This window comes from Stegostoma tigrinum, chromosome 15, assembly GCF_030684315.1.
Source record: "Stegostoma tigrinum isolate sSteTig4 chromosome 15, sSteTig4.hap1, whole genome shotgun sequence".
In the NCBI taxonomy this organism is placed as follows: domain Eukaryota; kingdom Metazoa; phylum Chordata; class Chondrichthyes; order Orectolobiformes; family Stegostomatidae; genus Stegostoma; species Stegostoma tigrinum.
This window is the reverse complement of record NC_081368.1, coordinates 57,809,405-57,829,096: the sequence shown is the minus strand read 5'-3', so window position 1 is coordinate 57,829,096 and position 19,692 is coordinate 57,809,405. Positions and strand designations below refer to the sequence as shown.

At 40.5% G+C, this 19,692-nt stretch overlaps 1 protein-coding gene across 1 annotated transcript in view; it reads right to left on the bottom strand.

The window, feature by feature from the left end:
• Nucleotides 1–10,482: 10,482 nt before the first annotated feature.
• The window catches only part of LOC125458646 (protocadherin-20-like), a 41,693-nt gene continuing 32,483 nt past the window's right edge, over nucleotides 10,483–19,692 (bottom strand). The window contains exon 2 of the mRNA XM_048544070.2: nucleotides 10,483–18,491. Coding sequence (XP_048400027.1) covers nucleotides 15,909–18,491 — 2,583 coding nt within the window. The 3' untranslated portion in view covers nucleotides 10,483–15,908. The remainder of the gene's footprint in view (nucleotides 18,492–19,692) is intronic.

Sequence of the window (19,692 nt, the reverse complement as noted above, 5' to 3'; positions counted from 1 at the left end):
ACCGTCAAGCTACTAACTCTTCCTACACTCTGCATTTCCAATTCATTATGTTTCTTCCACTTTCACCAACAATAATGACTGTTTTCATCTCAAATAATCCCTCCCTGCAATGAGACAAAGGCCTACAATAGAACAGAGAGGACCAGGACTGGTGATGGTCAGTGTGTTCCCTCTGAGCTGTGTGGCAGTGTGCAGCCATTCTGATACTCTGCCTACACTGTTTGGGATAACAAGGTGTAGAGTTGGATGAACACAGCAGGCCCAGGTGTCATCAGAGATGCAGGAAAGCTGAAGTTTCGGGTCTTGACCCAGAAATGGGGAGGGGAAAGGGATTCTGAAATAAATAGAGAGAGAGAGGGGGAGGTGAATGGAAGGTAAATAATGGAGCAGATAGGTGGAGAGGAGACGGACAGGTCAAAGAGGCGGGATGGAGCCAGGAAAGATGACTGTAGATGGGGAATTAGGATGGGGTTTGGTCAGTCAAGGGAAGATAGACAGGTCAAGGAGGTGGGGATGAGGCTGGTAGGTAGGAAGTAGGGGTAAGGGTTGAGGTGAGACGAGCGGAAGGATGGGAGAAAAGATGAACAGGTCAAGGAGGCAGAGACGAACTGGGCTCGTTTTGGGATGAGGTCGGGGATGGGGAGATTTTCCAGTTTGTGAAGTCCATATTGATACCATTGGGCTGCAATGTTCCCAGTGTTTGGTGTTGGTTTGCTGATTGTGGCATTAACTTCCTGTCCTGAAAGTCGCTACTGAACATTAGAGAGAATGCTGCTGATAGGGTGCATGGTGACACTTAGGTCTTGCATATGGCAAAAACACATTTCACTGTTTTTTAGATACATGTTACAATAAATCTAAATCTAAATTTGAAATCTCTGAGGAGACAATCCTTCCTGAGCAGGAGAGGATCAAGAACACGCATCCAATGAAGCTTAGAAGCCTATGTTCTGGCAACCAAGTAAGATTCAATTGATGGACTACGCTGCTGTCCCTTTGCAAATGCTGGATTATTCTTAATATGTCCAAGCCTTCTACCTCTACTTCATACCTCAGTGTCTCTTTTGCTTTGTTCCCTGCAGTCAGCAGGCATCTGCAGGATCTCTAGTTGGAATAAAGTGCAAGATACCTGCAAGACATCGCCATCTCTTTCACCTTAGATCATGGAGAGCCAAGTTCACCAGAACTCTCAGTAGCTGCCAGAGATGTACGCAGACTTTCACGCCATCTCTTTATCCATTGCTGGTGAACACCGAGGGCAAAGTAACAGAGAGTAATGGACCTTGGCCTCCCCCAAATTCCCTTTCCTCATGTGGAGACACGTGGTTCCTTTAGTCACCCAGATGGGAGAGGTACCACATACGCAGGCCACCCTAAAAATTTCCTCTTAGCAAACTTCAGTGGTGTCCGCCTTCTTCATCTGTATCTTGCCTCTGAAACTCCATCCTGTGGAAGTTTCTCATGAAGGAGAGAGAGCCTGCCTGAGTCACAGTCAGGGTCATATCACAACAAGTACACCTTGGATCATCTGGCCAAAACGTCAAGACCAATGAACTCTGCTATAGATTAGCCTCCTGCCAATTGAAGCCTACTACCCAGGCCCACAGCTCTGACCTGGTTACAGGGAAATGAGATGAAACAGTTTGGCCCAGAACAAACTGCATCAGCAACAGCTTTGATACATTTATGAGTTGACAATTCAGAGATCCCACACAGGTCCTCAGTGGATCCTTGGATACAGTTAGTTGCATACAAATTAAGCATAATTGTAATCTGATGTCCTCTGGGATAGAATGCTTATCCACACCTTCAGATCACAGGTCCCGCTCCAGCAGATGGCACAACGCTGTGACAATGTCCCATGACGTCCTCAACATGTGACTACAATATTGCTGACCCATCTGGAGAAAATGACATTGAGGGCAATCAACTCTGGGTCTCCTGCATCTCCTCTATATCTTGAAGGTTACTGCTGGACCAGTGCTTATTGAATTCTTTATTTCTCGATAGCAACACCTTCTAAAGCTGGATCCATCAGTCATGGCTCCAATGAAACTGTTTGTATAATGTCAGAAACAAAACAGCCCCTTATTAATGTGAGCAGTCAGCATTTGTATAGCACACAAATTAACATGGTTCTCCATAAATTTCTTTTGAATTTGAACACTTTCCACAGAAAGAGATATGGGATTATCAGTATAGTGCTGAAAACTATAGTGCTTATGAATTAAGCTGTATCTCAGAACATCTTTGCTAATGATTTAAGCCACTTTATCATGAATACACATCAAAAGATGTCCTTTTGTTATTCATGTGGTGACATTTCTGATTATTAATATGACATAAGAATCCTGTTGCTCTTCACCTGCCCAGAAACAAAAGATTTGAGATGAAATGCTGTCAAGTATCACTTACTCAGCTATGAGCTGCTCACTGATGCTCAATTTGGTTTCCACCAGGCCCACTCAGCTCCTGACCTCATTTCAGCCTTGATTCAGACATGGACAAGTGAGCTGAACTACAAAGGTGAAGTGCCAGTAACTGTCTTTGACATCATGTCAGCATTTGACTTAACTATGACATCAAGGAAATCTAGATGTACAGGAGTCAATCTAAACTAGGGGAAAACTCTTCACTGGCAGGCAACATACCCAGCACAAAGGAAGATTATTGTTACTGTGGAGCCCAATCATCTTAGTCCCAGGGTGCCACTGCATTTACCCCATGTCCAATGGCATTGCTGTCACCAAAACTGTGACTGTCAACATCCTGAGGGTTACCAGTCACCAGAAAATGAATGGACTAGCTATGTATATGCTGTGGATACAAAATCAGGGCAGAAGCTAAGAATTCTGTGGTGAGTATTTCACCTCGGGTCTCCCCATTCACTGTTCACCATCTACAAATTAGGATTTGATGCAAAATTCTCCAAATGCCTGAATGGATGCACCCCAATGCTTTTGAGAAGCTTGATACCCATGTCACTACCTTCAATATTAACTCCCTTCACCGCTGAGGCATCGTGGCAGAACAGTGTACCAATTATAAGATGATACAGAAACATATCCAGGATTTTGAACAGAACCTCCCAAACCAGCAGCTTCTATCAACTAGAACTTCAAGTGTAACATATGTATGAGAACACACATACTTGGACTTCCATCTATATCACTCATCCTTCACTGTTGCAGGTTCAAAACCTTAAAACTCCATTCCTAACAGCATTCTGTGTGTACCTAACCCCTTAGAATATAGAAGTTCAGGAAGGCAGCTCATCACCCTCCTCTCAAGAGCATTTCAATCGTGGAAGTAAATACTGGTCAAGCCAATGCTGCCGACATCCTGTGAATGAAGTAAAATGAATTATTCATGTAGATAATCAAAGGAGGTTTAAGGTTTTGAACCTTAATAATAAGTCGATATCAAAGAAATCACTGTAAAGTGAAAACAAATCATTTAAATTCACATCACAAGCATGACTTTGTCTGCAAAACTTCAATCTTTTCAAATGAGCTGCTAGGATCTGTTTAATAAATGATTGTAATTGTATTCTAGAAAACAATTCCTTACCTTTCCTGGTTAAACTTGCTCCTCGTACTTGGCAAAGGTACCAAAAAAAATTCTTAACTCTGTCACATCCATTGTAATATTTTAACCACTCTAAGTTACTTCAAAATGACTGGCCTAATCATCAGTGCTACTGACAAATTGTGCAACAAAATACATGTTCAATTTTTCACTTCATTGCTCTTGAATTATCATGAAAAATGATATTTGGTTTCCCTTATAATCTCAATATTTGGCATTTCATCTCCACAAGGATGCTGCAGTGGTCACTACAATTGGTACTGTTATGGACAGATGCATCTGTAGCAGACGATTCATCAGCATGAGGTCATGCTGTTCTCTTTTGTTGGTTCCCTCACCACCTGCCGTAGTCCCAGTCTAGCAGCTATGTCCTTTACGACCTGACCAGCTCAATCAGTAGTGCTGCTGCCAAACCACTCTTGGTGGTTGACAGGGAAATCCCTAACCCAGGGTACATTCTGTGCCCTTGCTACACTCAGGGTCTCTTGTAGCACATTAGTTGTGTTCTTCCCTCTGGGTCAGGAGGCATAAGGTCAAGCCCTACCTGTTCCACTGATGTGTGATAATCTGTCTGAACAGGTTCATTAGAAGACATCTGTTTACTGTCTTAGTTAAATAAACAGATAAGTGATGGTTTGCTGATTTTTAAAGTTTTTATTCCTATAAAATCAAGGACAGTAGTTAAAACCACTATTGGGAAGACATAATTATTTCACTAAATTTATAGCTTAACCAGTGAAACTACATGATACAACTACTGACAACAGTGATAACTGTTTGACCCAGGGTTTGATTCCATCCTTGGTTGGCTGTCTCTGTGGAGTTTCTCCCTGTGGCCCCCCTCTGGGTGCTCTGATTTCCTCCAAAAGTCGAAAGATGGGCAGGTTAGGCGGATTGGCCATGCTAAATTGCCTATAGTGTCTAGGGATGTGCAGGCGAGGTGGATTAGCCATAAGAAATGCAGGGTTACAGGGATAGGATAGGGGTGGGTGGGTCGGTGTGGGATGTTCTTTGGAGAGTAGGTGGGGGCTGAATGGCTGCTTCCACACTATAGGATTCAGTGAAAAATAAGCTTTAGTTTTGTAAATTTTAGTTTTAGTGTTATTTTTGACTTTTAAGAATTCTGCTTAAAAATGTTGAATTTGGTAGGTTCAATAGACCACTTTGCTTAGTTCTTCTTTGTATGTTGTGTCCTGGGTTTAATAAGCCTATTTGACACATCCTTGCAAAAAATTTAACGAATTATTAAAAAATAAATTATGCTGGCATTTACTCTTCAAATGTTAATTTTGATTGAGACATGAAGTAGGAGGGGTGTTGAAAGTTCAATCAGGGAAAGTAGTTTTATTTGAATTCAACAATTATTAGCTACATTACTTGTCATCGCTCAAACTTTCCATGTCGTTAATAGATTACTTCCGTGAGAATCTGTCTGATGAAATAAGCAGTGGGAGATTAAGCACTGTTTGTCATAAACATTCATGATGATTTGTGAATATTTCTGTATTTTCTGGCCGATCAGATTTTCTGCTGAGATGTCACAAATCAGCAATTTACTACATATGGGGGTCTCTCAGTCATGTATGGGCAAATTAGATTTGGATTTATAAACTGTAGAAATAGGTCCATACTTGCCTGTTCGCTACAATTATCAGAATATTATGTCAATTTTTTTAAACATTGAACACTGATAGAGTTCACTCTCCTTGATGCCATCTCATCTCCCACTTTAAAACGCACTCTGAAATAGGTAGATCTCATGTGGCACTTGTCACAGGTAGGGTAGATGATGTGGCGATTTTCAAGTGTATGATTATTCTAGCTGAAGTACAATTGTCTGTCAGTTAGTTGGCTCCTTTACCACAATAGGCTTAAATTATTCTAGCTGATTCAAAGTTCTTTTCTTTGTAGTCAGCTTTGCAGGTTAGCCAAAGATCAGCTTAGCTTTGTCTTTTATTTCATAAATGAGCGTTTGGGCTCAAAATGAACTTTGTCTCAATTATTACTGGTACTCTCAGGCCACTTCCTAACTTAAATTGGAAGAAAGAAAATAAAATTGCTCAGTGAGGACAATCAAAATCCTTTCACAGGCTACCCTGGAAATTCTGTTGCAATTTCCTCACAGATAATGTAAAATTATTTGAAACCTAATGCTCAAACTTTGACAGAACTTTCTGTGAGAAGCTAGGGAAGTGATTGCTGAGCCCCTTGCTGAGATGTTTGTCCCATCGATAGCTACAGGTGTGTTGCCAGAAGACTGTAGGTTGGAGAACTTGGTGCAGCTATTTAGGAATTGTGGTAAGGAAAAGCCAGGGAACTATAGTCCAGAGAGCCTGAGAGTGGTGGTGGGCAAATTGTTGGAGGGAATTCTGAGGGACAGGGTTTACATGTATCTGGAAAGGCAAGGGCTGATTAGGGATAGCCAACATGGCTTTGTGTGTGGAAATCATGTCTCACTAACTTGAATGAGTTTTTTTGAAGAAGTAACAAAAAGGATTGATGAGGACAAAATGATGGACATGATCTATATGGGCTTCAGTCAGCATTCAACAAGGTTCCTCGTGGTGGATTCGTTAACAAGGTTATATCACAGGGAATACAGGGGGAACTAGCCACTTAGATAGAGAACTGGCTTGAAGGTAGAAGACAGAGTGTAGTGGTGGAAGGTTCTTTTTCGGACTGGAGGTCTGCGACTAGCTGTGTGCTACAAGGGTCAGTGCTGGGTCCACTGCTTTTCATCATTTATATAAATGATTTGGATGTGAATATAGGAGAAATGGTTAGTAAGTTTGTAGATGAAAATTGGAGGTGTAGTGGACAGCGAGGAAGGTTACCTCAGTGTACAACAGGATCTTGATCAGATGGACCAAGGGGCCAAGAAGTGGCAGATGGAGTTTAATTTAGATGAATGTGAGGTGTTGCATTTCAGAAAGAGAAATCAGAGTCAGACTATACATTTAATGATAAGGTCCTGGGGAGTATTGTTGAACAAAATGACCTTGAAGTACAGGTTCATAGTTCCTTGAAAGTGGAGTCGCAGTTAGACAGGACAGTGAAGAAAGCATTTGGTATGCTTGCCTTTTATTGGTTAGTCTACTGAGTGTAAGGATTGGTGGGGGGGGGGGGGGGAGTTCATGTTGCAACATTGATTAGGCCACTATTGGGATACAGTGTGTAATTCTGGTCTCTCTGTTACAGGAAAGATGTTGTGAAACTTGAAAGGGTTCAGAGAAGATTGGAGGGTTTGAGCTATAGGGAGAGGCTGAATAGGCTGGGGCTATTTTCCCTGGAGCATCACAGGCTAAGGGATGACCTTGTAGAGGTTTACAAAATCATGAAGGGCATGGATAGGGTGGATAGCAAAGGTCTTTTCCCTTGGGTGGGGAAATCCAAATCTAAAGGGCACAGGTTTAAGGTAAGATGAGTAAAATTTGAGAGGGATCTAAGTGGCAACTTTTTCATGCAGAGGGTGGTGGGTATATTGAATGAACTGCCAGAGGAAGTGGTGGAGGTGGATACATTAGCACATTTAAAAGGCATCTGGATGGGTGCATGAATAGGAAGGGTTTAGAGGGATACGGGCCAAACGTTGGCAAATGGGACTTGATTTATTTAGAATATCTGGATGGCTTGGACGAGTTGGACCGAAGGGTCTGTTTCCATGCTGTTTCTCTCTACACCTCTATGACTGAAAGATAAGAGCCTATGGTGTTGAAAGTCATATATCAGCATTGATAGAAAATTGGCTAAAGGACAGGCAACAGCGAGTTAGGATAATGGGTTATTTTTTCAGGTTGATGAACACTGAGGCTCCACAGGGATCAATGCTGGGATCACAACTGTTTACAATATGTATTAATGACTTCAAGGAAGGAAGAAAATGCACTGTCAGCCAAATTTGCAGACAACACAAAAATATGCAAAAAGTCAAGTTATGAGCGGGATATGAGCAGCTTACAGTGAGATATTGCTGGGTTAAGTCATTCAATAATATGTTGACAAATGGCCTATAATGTGAAAAAATGTGAAGTTCTTCATTTTTTGAAGGGAGAACAGAAGAAGAGAGCATTATTTAAAAGCAGAAAAACTGCAGGAAGTTGCAACACGATGGGACATAGGGATGCTTGTGCAGGAAACACAGAAAACTAACATGCATTGGCCATTATTTCAAGGGAAATCTCACTGCAATTCTATAAGTTGTTGCTGAGACAACATCTGTGGTATTGTGAGCAATTTTGGTCTGCCTATTTAAAAAAGATATTATTTCATTCGTGGCAGTTTAGAGATGTTCCACCAGGATGACTCCCAGTATGGAGAAATTTTTTTTATGAGAAAAGGCTAAATAGGTTGGGACTGTACTCTCTGGAGTTGAGACAAAGAAGAGATGATCTCATTAAAACATGTAAGATTCTTGAGGGGCTTGACAAGCTAAATACTGTGAAGGTATTTCCTCTCATGGGAGGACTCAGGGCCAGAGGGCATAGTCTCAGAGTAAAGGGGTTCCTGAGATGAGGAGGAACTTCTTCTGAATGTTGAGGGTCTTTGGAATTTCTTGCTATGGAGAGCAATGGGGGCAGAGTCCTTGTGTATAGTTAAGATTGAGATTTTTGATCAGTAAGGGAATTGAGAGTTGTGGGGAAAATGCAAGAAAATGAAATGAAGAATTTTGGATTAGTTATAATCCTGTAAAATCGTGGAACACGCTTGAGGCACCAAATGACCTATTCCTGTTCCTATTTATGATGGCCCTATGGTCTTAAATGGCACAGCTAGTGCAGATGTTTTTGAAAAATAGTCTAAAATATGAAGTATTGTCCAATAGCAATATAATTGCATGTGGATTTTTTTTAAGTATCATTATCGAAACAGTATTGATGAAGTGTAATACTTTATTGAGCATGGAACACTTTTTTTATGTTCCTGAAAGATTATAAAATTTTATTGATAGTTTAAATGAAGCAAATGTGTAATTGAGATGCTTACAGTTGTATATCACATTAATCAAGTGTCTTAAAACTTAGTAACCTACTGCGTGCAAATAATTAGAAAGTAAAACATAGAAAATTGTATTACTTCCTTTCAAAAAATACCAGGGTTACAAATTCATAAATCAAAAAATTTCTGTGAAGGTTTTCATGCTTCTTTGCAGCAACATCAGTTGAAGAGCCAATGGAATCCCTGAAAATGCTATTTTCCCAAGAATTTTTCATGTCTCTTCCATTCACAAGCACAAGAAACCCCAGGAGGATTAACTCCAATAATATGTGTTTGCATGATCTCAAAGTTAAAATCAGATTACATTTTCTGTCCACTTGGAAAGTCCTTCCAGTTGTTCAAATACAATTTGGACCAAAATTTGGCTGAATTTGTGCTCACCTCAGATGAAAGTTAGATACAGTATAATATTATCATAGTTAGAATGAAACTAGCCTGAGAAATGATCGTGTCAAAACTGACTCTCTCAGATTTCATAGCCTGAAATTGACCTGAGCTTTCTGTCAATGTTTGCACATCGCAAGAAATCATGAGGCTTTGGATGGGGTTAGAAATGTATCTATTGTGTAATCCAAATACTACAAGTTATATGGGGCGAGTTGAATAGACAGACTGTTTGTTCATGTCTGTAATTGTTTGTAATTTCATTCTCTATATTAAAATGTCTTCCTTGAAAAGTTTTGCCAGATTCTCATCTAATTGGTTCAATAAAATAAATTAATTTTCAGTCTCCTGCTCAATATTGATTTTTCATCCACTCCCTGCGTTCATCGTACATAAACATTGCACATAAGGGTGGCACGGTAGCTCAGTGGTTCGTACTGCTGCCTCACAGCACCAGGGACCCGGGTTCAATTCCACTCTCGGGTGACTGTCTGTGTGGAGTTTGCACATTCTCCCCATGTCTGGGTTTACTCCGGGTGCTCCGGTTTTCTCCCACAGTCCAAAGACGTGCAGGCTGGGTGGATTGGTATACTAAATTGCCCGCAGTGTTCAGGGATGTGAAGAGTACGGGGATGGATCTGGGCAGGATGCTCCGAGGTTCAGTGTGGACTTGTTGGGCTGAAGGGCCTGTTTCCACGTGGTAGGGATTCTATAAACAGGGTGGTTGAGAAGGTGTTTAGCATGCTTGCTGTCAGTGCTCAGACCTTTAAGTATAGGATTTGGGGCATCATGTTGAGGCTATATAAGATGTTGCGGAGGCCCCTTCTGGAGTACTGTGTCCAGTTCTGGTTGCCCTGTTATAGGAAGGATATTGCCAAGCTGGAGAGGACTCAGGAGAGATTTACCAGGATGTTGGTGGGAATGGAAGGTTTCAGTGAAAGGAGACACTGGATAGACAAGGACTTTTTTTGTTGGAGCATAAGAGGTTGAGGGGTCACCGTATAGAGGTTTATAAAATCATGTAGGGTACTGATAGGGAGAATGGCAGGTATATTTTCCCTCAGGTGGGGCAATTCAAGACGAGGGATATATATTTAAGGTGAGAGGAGAAAGATTTTAAAAAGACACAAGGGGCAATTTGTTAATATAGAGACTGAATGAACTCACAGAGGAAGTCATGAATGAGGCTACAGTTATAGTGTGTAAAAGGCATTTGGATAAATTCATGAATGAGAAATGTTTGGAGGGATATGGGCCAAAGCAGACAAGTGGGACTAGTTTAGTTTGGGATTATGGTTGGCATGGAGTGCATGGATGAGAAGGGTCAGTTTCTGTGCTCTATGACTATGACTCTAAGTGCCTTTAACAGTTCAGCATCAAGGTAAACAATAGGAAAGTCCAAGCATCAAACAGAATAAAATTACCTTTGTATGTCAGATTGGCAGTATCGATAAAAGTCAACATGTGATTCAGTTCTCTTTAATGGCAGATTAAAGAACATTATTATCTGACTGAGTTCGACAAACTACTAGCAAGCTTATTCAACACAATACAAGTAAATGAAGTGATTTACAAACTTTACAATACATGTCCAAAGCAAAAATAAATCTGTTTCGTGACTATCTCTCACTGTACAATTAGTGTTCAATTCCTAAACAGTACAACACTATCATGGAGTTAAATTCATTCAGTTTTTTGGCTAGCTGCTGAGTGGCAGGTTAGGAAGCACAGATAAAACATCATAAACCCATGCTTGAAAACCCTTGGCCACAGATCTGTGCCTCAAAATAATTACAATTACCATTGAGTCCATCCTACTGACATAGCCAACCTATAGAGATACACAGCTGTCAATCAAGAACTGCTACTGTTCTTGCCTCTATTCTTTGATCCGTATCAGCAGGTTCCAGAGCCTTGAAAGATATATCAGTAGAAAATGCATAAATAAGTGAGCACTTTTATTACAACTTCCATTCTTTACCAATGCATAACATAAAACATCTGTGATGAAGCTTGATGCTTCAACCAGCAACCATAAAATATTCTATGAAGCAAGGAAAACCCTCGACTTTGGTATTCAATCTTTAACGTCTTGAAATTTTTGTTATAACATAAGATTCAAAGTTTAGGCAAAGATCTGTAGCTTGGGTTATGGGTAAGGTTATTGACTTGCTCAGCGAGCTGGCTTGCTCTTGTTCAAATGTTTCATCACCATGCTTGGTGACATCATCAGTGGAGCCTCTGATGAAGTGATGTTATTCCACTCTGCTTGGATTTGTACTGTTTGGCCTGTTATGGTGAGTACTGTCATTTCCAGTTTTGATTTGTATGCGTTTGGATATGGAGTCCAATTCTATGTGTTTGTTGATTGCATTATGGTTGGAGAACCATGCCTTTAGGAATTCCCGTGTGTGCCTATGTTTGGTTTAGGCTCCTATAGTTACCTTGTCCCAGTTGAACTCTCTGATGAAGGGTCTAGGCCCGAAATGTCAGCTTTTGTGTTCCTAAGATGCTGCTTGACCTGCTGTGTTCATCCAGATTCACACTTTGTTATCTCGGATTCTCCAGCATCTGCAGTTCCCATTATCCCAGTTGAACTGATGGCCTTCATTGTTTGAATGTGCTGATATTAAGGAGAGTTCATCATGTTGTTTTGCTGCTAGTTGATGTTTATGTATTCTGATGACTAACTTCCTTCATGTCTGTCCAATGTAATGTTTGTGGCAGTCATTGCATGGTATTTTCTAAACTACATTGGTTCTGCATGTGGTGGGAATGGGGTCTTTAATCCTTGTAAGTAATTGTCGTAGAGTGGCTGGGGACTTGTGGGACATCATGATTCCTTGTGGGACACCATGATTCCTTGTGGTGTTAGGAGTTTTGTTTTCAGTTCCAATATGTTCTTGACGTAGGGCAGTGTGGCCAGTGTGTTAGGGTGTACTGTGTTGTCCCGATGTTGTCTGTTTAGTGGGCACCTGTGGGTGAAGTTGCAGGGATTTCTGTTTAAAGCAAGGATTTTGTTTTGGTGCTCTTTCTCTTTCCTGTGTAGTGTTAAGCGTAGGAGGTTGACGGATGGCCTTACAGAGATAACTGGGGTGTTGCAGTGCGTCCTGGCCTATTTAAATAGTGTCTTAATGCAGCTTTGTCTGTGCATTGGGGTCGTTGCTGTGGAAGTTGAGGATTTGATCAGTATGAGTTGCTTTTCTATACACTGAGGTTTGGAACTCCCTGTTGGTCATGTGCTCAACTTTAACATCCAGAAACAGAAATTGATTGTTGTTTCCTTCTTCCCTTGTGAACTTAATCCTTGTAAATACGCTGTTGATGAGGTGGTGGGTCTCCTAATGTGTTGACTATGTACTGGATCTATGTACTGAAGTTTGTGTTGAATGTGGGAGAGGGTGGTGTGTTCTGATCTTTGCATCGTTGCTTTTGCAATCAGGAGAATAACACCTCTTCATCAGAGACTCCACTTAATATGACATCTAGCATGGTGATGAAATGTCTGAACGAGAACAAGCCAACTCGGCGAGCAAGTCAACAACCTAGAACATGAGATGGTCTATCAAACGCACAAACAATCCCCATTGAAACCCAATATAACACTGCTTGGGTTCTCTCCGATCAAAAACAGCAGCAGTCAGGCTATACATATCAATGGCTTCCAGATTTAGCCATACTTCTGCTTTACTGCAGTTGTTATTCTTTGTCAAAATGTAATGTAAATATTCACTGCCCGATCAAAAATATCAACTGCCGCTCTTATTCTTGAATATGTAATTTGGCTGTGAGAATAAAATCCAAAAACCATCTCAATAAAAGTCAATAAAAGAATGCTTTATTTGACCACAGTGCTTGTAAATCTTTCTGAAAGACTTGTGCATTTCTCCATAATTTATTGAGCATGTGGGAGCACTGTTGTAACGCTGTCCGTATTCAAAGTTATTTTTTTTAATGTGGAGGCACTCATGGATCAAACTGTTGCTTGAAAAAGTTCTCGAGTCTTACATAATATGGATGATAGTGTGATGGGGGAATTCCCATCAGTCCGTGCACTTACACGTAAAAATCAAAGTATTCAATCAAAACGAAACTAAGTATTGAAGATAGAGGCACTGATTCAACATTTAAGAAAACACGCTCTGAAGTGATGACATTTCCTGCTTTATTGTAGTAAAGCAAAGAATTCAGCTGGACTGGATTTACCTCTTCTGGACAGGCATGAACTTCTACGTGTCCCTTCAACTCAGCCCAACTCATTTAGTTTTTCTGATGAAGGGTCTAGGCCCGAAATGTCAGCTTTTGTGCTCCTAAGCTGCTGCTGGGCCTGCTGTGTTCATTTAGCTCCACACTTTGTTACCTCGGATTCTCCAGCATCTGCAGTTCCCATTATCTCTGATCACAATTTTAACCTCATTGTGAAGCCTCTTCCAGGATGCCTAACCTGAAGAAGTTACCCTCCTCCCTCCGGACCAACCTCAGGGGATCTCTCTCCCACTGCAACTCTCTTGTAGTCTCTTCGGCCTTAAAACTGCTCGACCGTGTCCTGAAGCAAACCAAGTGCCACAGTCACATCACCTTCCTCAGCACCTGCCTATGGAACCAGATCACCCCCAATGGACTACAGTCCACATTTAAGCCTTCCCAATTTGGCCCCAACTGTGACCATATCTACCTTTTCTGATGAAGGGTATAGGCCCAAAACGTCAGCATTTGTGCTCCTAACATGCTGCTTGGCCTGCTGTGTTCATCCAGCTCCACACTTTGTTATCTCCAACACATTTAGTTTTTAGGGGCAGGGGTTGGGGTGCAGCTTATACTCATGCTTGCTAGGCTTCTAACAGGATTTCTATTTGACCACCGCCCAACTGCAGAATTCCGGTGGGACAGTTATTGCATCACGTGAAGATTCCCCAAAGTTTATGGAAGGTAGGTGTCAAGGGCGTTGTATCAGGATATATATGTGGGGAGAGGTTGAATCAGATGAGGGTTAGGGATCTTAATGTATGACACAACCTACATGTGTGTTTAGGAATCCATATGTAGGGAGAGATCAACATAGCTGAGAGTGGAATGTCCTTTATAAGGGAACTGCCAACATAGGTGACTATCTAGGAACATGCATGCAGGAGTGATAAGTCTGGCTAGTGGAGTGTGATCAATGATTTTGGGGGTTGGGAGTGTAGACAGATCATGAGCCATGGGGAGAGAGCAGTCAGTCAGTGGGAGATCAAAGAGGTGTGGAGCGTGTGGTCACAGTGTCAGATAGAAAGTGGACCAACGGTATTACAGGATTGTTAATTTGGCTGGGAGGAAGATCATTCCTTCAAGCAGTGCTTCCAGCTCAGCGAGCAAACTCACATCCAGAATCTCAACCTGAGCTACAAGTCTTCTCAAAACTCGCTAGTGCTCCATGGTTTTCCAGAGGTCCTGGAAAACTGGCTGATGTGTTCAAAATAGAAAGCGGAATTAATTGGAGGCTTTGAGGCTCCTTAAAATGTTTTCGGTGGTCGACCCTTCAGTTGAGAACAGAGGAAGTTGTTCTCCTCCTGCCAGCTGACGATGGCAAAATATTACTGCATTTCTTAAATGTGGGCAAAGATTGTTTCTGGGACCTTGGCCTGATGGTTTATGAGGAAAGCCCATCTGCACAATCTCCTTGGAGGTTTGAAACTTTGAAACTTGTAACTCCGTGGTGCAGCTGGCATGCAACTACATCAGCTCTCACTGGTCTTCTGGCATGTCACAGGGAGGCATCTGCTACACTTTGACCTCAGAGGGGCATGGAGAGTAGTTAAGGTAGAGCACCTGCTGTGAAGCAGGTACTTGATGAATGATAAATTGTTACCCTTGGTTACCAAACACTTCTAAAAATGCTTCCATGTGTCTGATAAGATTCAATTTATTAAAACTGGGAATGGGCAGAAATTGAGAGGTATTGAGTCCGGACCTGAAATATTAATTTTTCACAAACAGTATTTGAATTTAAAATTACTCCTTGGGACTTGTACGTCCTTTCCTTCAGTTCTCAACCTTAGATCTATTATAGCCACTACCTCTGGTCTGTTGGTACCTGTTATATTTTGATTCGAGAAAGTGGCATGAACTAGGGCAGAGAGGAGGACAACTGGCGATTGTAGCCCTTCCCATTTCTTGATACTCATGACTGGTTAGTTGAGAAGGGGCAGCAGAGAAGTGTTCCTTTGAGTGATGGGCGAAATCAAGGGTAAGTTGAAGCTGTGATAGACTATAGCCCACAGCATCCAATTGTGCCCCATTCTCCATTAATACATTGTCATGTTTTGGATTGGATTGCAGACAAGGATTGAGTAAATCAAACTTTCAGTATACCCAAATGAAAGCATCCCTCTGAATTATAAATAGTAATTCTGGACTATTGAAAATTCAACTCTTGTTGCTGTTGTGAACTACAAACTGGGCCACTTTTGCAATTCAAAAATGGCTGTCTAAATGTAATTTATCAGAAGCTTTGAAATACAAACTTGGTTTTGGCATGCTGATAACATATGAAGGGAACAAATGAACGCTGTGAGAAATGTATCTTTCACAGAATGTTTCAGTCTGTGATGAAGCAAGTTAGCTCCAATAGTTTAACAAACCAAGTTAATAGTTCTTTAGTTTTGTGCTGAATTCTCCTGCAACATTTTATAAGAAAAATAACATCAAGAAAATTATGTTGGCTACTCCAGGTTCCTATGTATGCCAGATTTCTCAGTAGTATGTATTCATGGTTTTGTTAGCACATAGTTTTATGAGAAAATGTTGTAAGTATGTATATATATATATATATATATATATATATTTTAAGAAAGATAAAAATGTCCTTGAAATGCAGTTTATTATTTTAAGTAAACTACAAAGTCATTCCTCATATGTTTACTGCAGTCTTTCCTGTGTTTTCTTGAACAAGTTTTTGAGTTCTACAACTGTTCATCATTCCAGTCTTTTGTATAATAGTCGAGATTTATTTTTAATGGTATCTTGGCATCTATGTAAAGTTCTTTTTTTTTGCTTTTCTTTCTCATACTTAGAAGCATACAAAGCGAAATGGTGAAGAAAATAATAGAGACAATGATCATTGTGATTGCAATGGGAATGATCGGAGGTGAACAGGGGATGTCTAATGTCTGTAACAAAGGACATGGATTTGGTTCAGTTTGCACTTCTTCTGTGAAAACAGTTCGTCTGTGCAACAAGTCTTCCAAATAACTTTTATTACTCACAGTCTCATTGACAAACAAATTGACCATGACTGTGGAATGGAGAGGCTGGGGTTGCCCAAGATCACTGACTTTTACAAGTAGTTGATACAAACCATAGTCTTTGCTCAACAGTTTCTCTTGTAATGTAATATTTCCTGTCGCTGTATTAATTCCAAATGCATGAGGGGCAGGACCATTCCTCCCAACAATAGTGTAAGTCATGACGGCATTAATACCAGCATCATAGTCAATGGCATAAATCTCAGCCACTGCAGTTCCTTGGGGTGTGTTAGGGGGCACAAGAAGCCATGATATGTTTGACTGAGGAAGTAATACAGTTGGAGGATTATCATTTATGTCCAGAACAAATACAGTTATTTTTGCTGTGGAGGAGAGAGGTGATCTCCCATCATCCACAGCCTCAACCCAGAATACATGCATGGTATGTTTCTCTCGATCGACTGAAGAATTGCAACGTAATATTCCTTTGGTGTTGTCCATTAAAAAATGGCTACTACTATTCAGGATGGATACAGTAACATTACCATTAGCTCCTTCATCTAAATCTGTTACATTGATGACTCCAATTTCACCATGTCTCGGGAAGTTCTCTGGAATAAAGAATGTATAGTCATTGGTGAGGAAAGAGGGTGTGTTATCATTCTGGTCCAAGACATGAATGATTACAATAGTGCTTCTCTTTCTGGGAGGAACTCCATGGTCAACAGCAGAAACAGAAAACCGATACAGTTTGTCTTTTTCCCTGTCCAAAGTGGTGGACGCTATTAAATTTCCTGTGAATTGTTCAATTGAAAAGATGGGTAAAGCATCAGGTCCCAAGTGGTAAGTCACTTTCCCATTCTGGCCGCTGTCAGCATCTGTTGCTGAGATTTTCAGTAAAAAAGCTCCTGGCATATTGTTTTCTTCAATGAAAGCCTCGAAAGAGCTTTGGTAAAATTCTGGGGAGTTGTCATTTTCATCAGTAATCTTAACATGTATTGTTAGTTCATGAAGACTGTGAGGATCTTCTGCCTTAATTACAATCTCATATTGGTTTTCAAGCTCATGGTCTAAAAGCTGTGATGTGACTATAAGATGCTTATTTCTTGACCTTTCGTAGGGTTTTAAATAGAAAGGCACACTGCCGCTGATATAGATTGTTCCTTTTATGTAATGATCTGGGTCAGTTACTTCTAGGAGAGCAATTGGGGTATTTTCAGGTGCAGTCTCTTTCAGGTAAATCACACCATCTGCCTGGTTAGCTATATAACTGATCTCCAACTTTGGACTGTATTTGCTGCTGTGCATGACAGACACTGTAATTTGAATTATAGCTGGGGCACAGCCTGGGCCATTAGCTAACACTGTGAGTTTATGTATAGGAGATATCTCTGGATTTTTATTTCCAGAAAACGTGATAAGCCCAGTGTCACTATGTAAGGTAAATAGTTTCCTGGATATCTCCTGAACTCGATTGCCATAAGAATAGCTGATTTCAGCATTGGGGCCTAGATCTGCATCAAAGGCATGTAGCTGCGTCACTACACTATTGGAGGACATGTTTTCAGGGATCTGAATATCAAATGCTGATACATTAAAAACGGGGCAGTTATCGTTAATGTCTTGAATGTTAATCAGAAGTGTGGCTGTTCCAGATAAAGGGGGTATACCGCCATCCACAGCCACAATCTTCATTTCATACAAATCCTTCACCTCCCTGTCTAATGGTTGATGGACAACAATGGAGGGTGTTTCACCATCATTCAAGCTGAAAATATTTTGGCTATTTTCAAGAAAATAATGTTTAATGCTGTTCTCCCCAGTGTCATTGTCATTTGCATAATAGTCAATTCCAAACGATGTACCTGCAGCTGCATCTTCTGGAATAGAAAGGTTCATCACTTGTTCTGCAAAATACGGTGCATTATCATTGACATCCAGGATGACTATCTTAACTTTCACCATTTGCAGATACTGATCAGCACATAGAATAACCACATTGACTTCTTGGACACAAGGATCACCGCGGAATTCGACTGGACATAAAGTTTCTCTGTCAATTCTGTGCTTGGTTGTATATAGCTCTCCACTCTCATGCCTGAGAATCACATAGTCCATTTCTTTCATGAGTTTGTAAGCCATTGAATCACAGTTAGTAACTGATGTCAAAAGTATATCTGTGGCTATGTTTCCAATAAACACTCCTTCATTTTCATTCTCTTGCACTTTATATTCCAGTTCCATGGCCAGGTGATTATTTATCTTGTAGCAGAGTATCATCAGAACGATGTAGATTAGTTTCTGTGGAACAAAATGTTAATTATTGAAGGAGATGATAATACATGTTTCACTTGATTTTGCCACTGTGGATTTCAAAAACAAATGAAAACATTCTCATCTTAATACTTCATACATTTTGTTAGACTGCAAAAATTTAGAAGGAAGTGCAGTAATACAATATAAAGCACCCAGTGCTAACAATCAATAGTCACGTTATCAAATGCTGACATGGAGAACTCAGGTTCCTTAGCAAGATATTGGTTAAGCTGCACCCTTAAAACTACAGGGTTTCCCACACACTTTGGGAGATACCAATTCATCAGATGAGGGTGCCATGATGTAGAGAAATTGCTAACTGTTAAAGCACCATCTGAACCATAATGGAACTATGGTGCAACAGAAAGAGTATATAGGAAGATGTCAATGACTTGAAATTGGTAAGCAGGATGAGGCGTCTGCAGGTAATAAAGTAGAGTTAACACTGGGAAGAAAAAAATGGGATGGACTGCGCTGGTGTAGGAGTGAACAAGTAGGGATGTGGGATAGGTGTGCAGAATAAAATGATTGAAATTATAGTGAGAGGAACTGCAATTAACATTAATTAAGCTATATCTGAATTCTGTGCATTATGTCCACAGAACAAAAGGAGAAGTGGAGGCAATAATGTGTTGTGGGAAACCAGATACAGTCGTGATTGTTAAGTGATGGCTCTGTAAATATCAGGACTGGAAATTAACCATTGCAAAACATAAGTTTAGAAAGATGTTTTGTAGCACAGGGCACGAGCTTTGCTCAAAAAAAGTATCTTGTCAAAGCTTTTCATCTTGAACTTCTTGGATAATTTGGAAGCATGACAATTGGAAAGGAAAGCAACATTTGTTTACAGCCTGGGAAGAGATTGCTCATTGATTGACAACCAAACACTCGTTGATAGATGCATTGCAATAGAGAATGCACCAATTGGTGATCGCTAGTTAACTTTTGAACTTTGTTTAAATTTAAACCAGGCAGGTTTACTATGCTTGTCAAGGCATCATGCCTGAGAAATAAACTTGAGAATGGCTACCACCAGTTTGTTTATTTGAAATTAGCTCAAACAAGTGGATTTTTGTTGTTATTTAAATCAAACATGATGTAACAAATGCTGAGTTCAAAGCTGAGCTATCATCTGTCAAATCGATGGCACATGATTGAATGGGTGTATAAAATTCATTTTTTCATT